This window comes from Peromyscus maniculatus, chromosome 15, assembly GCF_049852395.1.
Source record: "Peromyscus maniculatus bairdii isolate BWxNUB_F1_BW_parent chromosome 15, HU_Pman_BW_mat_3.1, whole genome shotgun sequence".
NCBI classification, from domain to species: domain Eukaryota; kingdom Metazoa; phylum Chordata; class Mammalia; order Rodentia; family Cricetidae; genus Peromyscus; species Peromyscus maniculatus.
In genome coordinates, this window is record NC_134866.1 from 78,826,014 (window position 1) to 78,832,518 (window position 6,505).

General features: G+C 47.0%; 1 protein-coding gene across 2 annotated transcripts; it reads right to left on the reverse strand.

The window, feature by feature from the left end:
* Positions 1-1,204: 1,204 nt before the first annotated feature.
* Positions 1,205-6,201, reverse strand: Cartpt (CART prepropeptide). 2 transcript variants are annotated; one of them, XM_006994414.4, is made up of 3 exons: positions 2,841-6,201; positions 2,329-2,412; positions 1,205-1,496 (listed from the first exon to the last, which is right to left on the reverse strand). In XM_006994414.4, the coding sequence occupies exons 1-3, from the start codon at positions 2,997-2,999 to the stop codon at positions 1,389-1,391; spliced, it is 351 nt and encodes a 116-aa protein (XP_006994476.1). In that variant the 5' UTR covers positions 3,000-6,201; the 3' UTR covers positions 1,205-1,388. The 2 variants fall into 2 exon arrangements, with proteins under 2 accessions (XP_006994476.1, XP_006994475.1); XM_006994413.4 differs by having other exon boundaries at positions 2,329-2,451; positions 2,841-3,480.
* Positions 6,202-6,505: the final 304 nt, after the last annotated feature.

Genomic DNA, 6,505 nt, shown 5'->3' on the forward strand with positions numbered 1-6,505 from the left:
TAAAGCCCCCACAAATGTACTTGCTGGATGTATTGATTTGTGGTAGGTATTCTTTGTTCTGTGGCTGTAAAAGTTTATAGATGCATCAAACCCCTTTCATTTCAGAGAACGTCATCCCAGGTAACTTGAATACTTGTTCCCAGAACATAGACACTTGGATTTGTCTCAGAATAAACCATTTGTTTCCTTTAAAGTGGGGTCCTTGTTGTATATGGATAGGACTTATTGGTTCACACACACACACACACACACACACACACACACACACACACATGGCATTTGTCTTTCTGGGTCCGACTTATTTCACTTAACGTAATGATTTCCAGTTCCATCCATTTTCCTGCAAACATCATTTCATCTACCTTTATGGCTACATAAGATCCCATTGTGTCTGCACCACATATTCTTCCTTCATTCTTTGGTCAGTGGACATCTAAATTGATTCCATATCCTGGCTGTTGTGAATAGTGCAACAATAAATATGGAAGTGCATGTGTTCCTGATAAGGCTCACTTCTGAAACTAAGGAGTCGGGCTAAAGGTTTGAATGAAGAAAACTGTATAGTCTTAAGTCCAATGGTCTCTAGGCCCTCCCATCTTTCTGTCTCTCTGTCTCTCTGTCTCTCTCTGTCTCTGTCTCTCTCTCTCTCTCTCTCTCTCACACACACACACACACACACACACACACACATACATATACACACACACACCCCACTACCAACACCACCATCACCACCACCACCAACTACCACACCACTGTAGTTAGAGAACAGAGCATACTGAGGCTGGTGTAGCATACTCCTAATTAATGATCAAAACTCATTGGAGCTGAGGTGCTGCTCTCCCAATAGACAGCTATTTTTAAAATATTTCTCTTTGAAAACAACAGCATGATTAATCCCATTATTCCTACTTAAATCACTTATGTAGAAACAGCCATGCACTGTGAGCAATTATTAAAAAGGCTTTATTATGTATAATTTGTACATGCGTCAATTTGCGTTGCTTAGGGTAATTTATTTTCCAGGTTGTGATGTCATCTACCAAAATTAACTAGATCTAATTTTCATTCTGACACGCCACATACAAAAATACAGTTTTAAAGCAAAGTTCCTCTTCTTCCCAGAAAGGTTCGCAAGAATGTGTCAGATGAATAAAACGAGAAAAGAATACTTTGCGCACACACACCAACACCATGCAAGGCATTATCCTTCACACAGGAACGTCAAATGTGTTCTTTTATTTTGAAACAGCGGGGGAAACGAGCCCACTCACCCTCGGAGGGGAATGCAAACTTTATTGTTGCTAAAGCCAGGCTCCAGGCATAAAGGAGTGCTCCTTTGGGGAGAAGAGGGAATATGGGAACTTAGGGTGGAGGCTGTTGCCCCTTCATAAGCACTTCAAGAGGAAGGAATTGCAGGAAGTTCCTCGGGGACAGTCACACAGCTTCCCGATCCGGGCGCCCTTCCGCACTGCGCACTGCTCTCCGGCATCACACTGTCAACAACACAACCCGAGGTTAGGGGCCCCAAAGGAGCGGTCTCTGGAGCAGAATAGGACTAGACAACTACCACCACCTCCGGTCTAAGTACAGTCAGATCCGAAGCCCAGGGAGCCCGAAGCCCAGGGCTTACAATTTCAGACAGGGGATATTCAAAGGAAGAAATTTAAGGGACCGCATTTTCAGCTTCCTTTTCTTTTTATTTAAAGAGAACAGAATCACCCAGACCCTTGCATCTAAGATATATACAATATACTTTCCCATAACCTTTGTTTTCTACTTTCCCAATTCCTCACCCAAAGAAGGAAAACGTTAAGGCCTGTGTGTGTGTGTGTGTGTGTGTGTGTGTGTGTGTGTGTGTGTGTGTGAGAGAGAGAGAGAGAGAGAGAGAGAGAGAGAGAGAGAGAGAGAGAGAGAGAGAGAGAGAGAGAGACTTTACCTAGGGCTGTTCCAAAAAAGGTGACCATCCGGAAAACTTTTTATCACGGAATTTAAGAAACAAAACAACAACAAAATGATAAAGAAAAATCACGTCATGCTCTAGGAGGAATTCAGGAACAAACTGAGTAGATTCAAGGGTTCGTCCAACTAAGACGTTTCAGGAAATGCTCCCACTCAGATCACAGGACTCTTTTCTGGCTCTAAAAGCCTGTTTTCCCTTACTCTTAGAAACCAGGGAGCAAAGGTCAGAGCAGAAGCAAAGTGGACGCCCCAGAAGAATGCATCACCTGAGCTGCTCCGCCACCTGCTAGAGTCAAGACCATGTGTAGGATTCAAAGCAGTCTTTTCCCTTGGAAAAGTAAGAGGAGGGTTGACCCAGAGCCTTACCATGGGGACTTGCCCGTACTTCTTCTCGTAGATCGGAATGCGTTTACTCTTGAGCTTCTTCAGGACTTCCTGCAGCGCTTCAATCTGCAACACAGCGCCGGGAGCCCGAAGTTGCCGCCTTGGCTGGGAGCCCAGCGCGGGTGCTCACTTTCAGCCCAAGACACACAACCGCAGAGCGGCGGGACTCAGAGGATGGACAAGTGATGGGGATAGATGAGGATGGAGAGGAAGCCCGGCGGGCGAAGTCCCTAGTCCAGACCTCACCTCCCAGAGCCTCCAAGGTGCACAGTGCCCAGGGCAGCTACAACCAGGGATTCGACATGCAACCCGCAGCCCGTGGACTCAAACATCTTTGTCTGTTAGAGAGTCCCAGGGCTTTTTTTTTTTTTTTTTTTTTAAATCGGGCTCCAGGTGCTTTGCCCTCTTGGTGGGACTAGGGTGGAGGAGGGACGCGTTCAAAGCAAGAGCCCCGCAGCAGCCCAGGGGGGACCCGAAGAGAGGGGAATACTGACCAGCTCCTTCTCGTGGGACGCATCCTCCACGGCAGAGTAGATGTCCAGGGCTCGGGGCTGCAGCTCGGCATCCTCCTGGGCACGGGCACCCAGCAAAGGTAGCAGTAACAGCAGGGCGGCGCCCAGGAGGGGCAGCAGCCGCAGGCGGGAGCTCTCCATGGTGCTGGACCTGGTTGCTGCTCGGGCACCGCGCTCTCCCGCTTCTTATAGCCGGCTGAACCGGGTGCCGGGAAGAGGGAGGGGGCGAGGAAGGACGGGGGTGTGGAGGAGGGCCCGGGTCAGCCGTCTGTAGGCAGCGCTCCGCTGCCGTTTGACGTCAATGCCCGCCGGGCTCCAGGAGCCCGGGAACGAGGCTCTGCGCACAGATGGGCTAGAGCGCAGAGAACAAGACCCCGTGCCCCCAAATGCTGTCAGCCCTGAGGCCAGGGACGCTCCCTGAGGGGCCGGAGCCGAAACTGAGGGGCAAAGGGTGAGGGGTAGGGAGAGCGAGGGCCCATGAAATGGAAAATGCCTTCGGGGCAATGAACAGGCACAAGAGTTGCTTCCCTTAGCGTCGCGGTGGGGGATGCACCACAGTCCCGCTCGCTTGCTCGCTGGCTCTGCCTTGCTTGCCTCTCTCATCCCCAAGCCCCGGGTGTGGCAGAAGGATGTGTTGCCTCCAGCAGGCTTGCTTGCTGAGCACAATTCTAGGCAAGCTAGGGGGTGACGGAGACGTCAGTATACTAGACAAAGGGAGATTGTGTCCTCCCGCACCAGGGGCTCTGGAAACGGGGTGATGCTGATAACCTGGAAAGGAGAGTAACCCAGCTCAGGAACCGAGCGGGCGTCAAAGAATCCGACTCGGGTCCAACACTTCCAAACTCTGTGCCTTAGAACGAAGTAAATCTCGCTGAGGAGCCTGATAGATGGCTCAGTGGTTACACACGTACTGCCGTTTCAAGGCCTGAGTTCAGTTCCCAGTACCCACCTCTGCAGGTGCCTACACATATATACATGATTAAAACTAAAATGATAACATTCTTACAGAAGCTCTCTGAACCTCTACCTTTGTTTTGTAAAACTGAAATTGAAAGACTGTACATCATAGTCCCTGAAAGTACCGAAGGACAGCTCTTGTGTGCCAAGTTCCTTGTCCTCTCCACAATAAACACGGAACCTCCAGGTTCCTTGCTTAGAACTGTGAAACCACCCGAGGACTGCCTGTGCCTCGCCTCAGCTTTAACTCGGGGCAAATTTAACCTTCCAGAGAACTCCCCCCCCCCTACTCTCTCTGGTACCCAAGAATTCCAGAAAATAAAGGTGTGGGGGGAAAAATGCAGCTTCCTGATTCTGGAAAGATTCCAAGAGATCAGAAGCCCACGGTGAGCCAGGTCCTCTGGCTTCTGAAGACACACAGTAGTGCTTTTGGGAAGTTAAGGTCCTTACACCCTGAGTGCAAACAACAGCATGTAGAAACGATGCTTTCCCACTTAGACCTAGAAGCAATCCCATCAACTCGGTGACCTGGCTTCTTTCATCACACCCTCCTCCCCTCAACTGCTCCTGAATGTACCCATTCTCCCCCCACCCATCACCATACCACAATACTGGTCGACTGCCCCAGCCTGCCTACAGTCTGCCTACAGTCTTTATTGCCACCCCCTTCTCTTGTCTTCCTCTAGCCACAGTTCACTGCCAGCCACAATGCTGTGTCCTAAAATACACTAACGGCTTCTTAGTAGGACTCTGCATTTCCCCCACACACACTTTACAAACTGTTGCATTATCTGCACCTCACCCCCTGCCAGAAATTCTGCCACTCCACTCTTGCTGGCCTTCTCCTTGATCCTCTAATAAGCCAATCTTCCTCCTACTTTGACATCTTTGCATTTCCCTTACCTGGAAACGTCTTCCTCCATCTTTAAATGGCTCACTGTTTCTTAAGACATAAATCTCAATTTGTAAATTTCCATGGCTACTCAGTCTCAGGCATTTTTCAATTTATTCTCCTACGACCCTATTGATTAACACATGATGTGGATCGCTGAAATAGTTAACAAAGAATATGCATCTGTTTTCTTCAATTATTAAGAGTTTAATTATCACTCAATTGTGTATTTAGGTGAAATTCAAGAAGTAGTATCTCTTCTGGTAAATAGCATGCATATTATATTTATTATATTTTCTTTGGGGTAAATCTAACCTAAAAGTGTGTCAAACATATATCTGCTTTTTACATATGCTTTTTAATTCTGCATGAAATTTCAACAGCAGCTCATTTTACCATTTAAACCTTAAACAGATGCAATGGCGCTCACTGCAAAATGTCTCCAGTAATCTTAGACGGGGTTCACGGTTCAGAAGAAAAAGAACCACAAGTAACAGCTTGGCACGTCCTTCTACAATGAAGTGAACGCCCCCAGTGCAATGCTACCTCTCAAATTTTGTCCCCAAGTACACGTAATAGCTTTCCTACTTGTGTCTTTTATGTTAGGAAAGCAACTCAAAAATTCAAGTCCTACCAGTTAGTGGTGGTGCACGCCTTTAATCCCAGCACTTGGGAGGCAGAGACGGGTGGATCTCTGTGAGTTCAAAGCCAGCCTGGTCTACAGAGCGAGATCCAGGAAAGGCACAAAGCTACACAGAGAAATCCTGTCTTGAAAAACCAAAAAACAAAAATCAAGTCCTGATGATACTCGATTGATGTTCTCATCTCCTCATCTTCATGTAAGCAAAACACCACATGTAGTTGAACAGTTAGAGAAAGGAATCTTGAGCCATGTTGTGAAGCAAGTCAGGCCTATCAAGGTCATTTCCAAGTCATGATGCCTTTTACTTCTTGAGAATAATGACCTTCTAGAGCAGCCTTCCTAATGCTATGACCCCTTAATATCATTGTGGTGATCCCCCAACCCTAAAATTCTTTTCATTGCTACTTCGTAACTCTAGTTTGCCACTGTTTGAGTTGTAATGTAAGTATCTGATACGTGACACCCGTGAAGGGTCATTTGACCCCTAGAGGGGTCGTGATCCCTAGGTTGAGAACCACCGTTCTAGAGTAGCTTGAAGAAGTACTGTATAGTGAAGCTTGGACAATGTTCTTCCCAAAAATATTTGTGTTGGTTTGACTAGAGGAGAAAAGAATGAGATGTTCTGTAGCCTTTGTATCAAAACATCAAGACAGTTTATGTGTGATTACTTTGTAATGACTCCATTAAAGGAGTAAGGCCCACTTTTGATATCCAAAAGCTGTATATCATGGTAATAATTGGGGCTGATTTAGTGGCTCAGCAGGTGAAGGCACTTGCCGAGGAAGCCTGGTGACCCAATTCAATCCCTGAAACCTGAAAAGATGGAGGAAGAGAAATGATTCTACAACGTTGTCCTCTGACCTCTGCATATACATTATGACACATGTGCCTACATGTACATCATGCATGTGAAGACATGCAATACTAACAAATAAATAATTTTTTAACTATTTCATGGGTAAGTATTGGAGTGAGTTTATCAGATTTGTGAAACACATTAAACACATCTTTAGGCTGGACAGTGGCAGTGGCGCATGCCTTTAATCCCAGCACTCGGGAGGCAGAGGCAGGTGGATCTCTGTGAGCTCAAGTCCAGCCTGGTCTACAGAGCAGTACAGTCAAGGGCTGTGCAGAGAAACTCTATCTCAAAAAAAC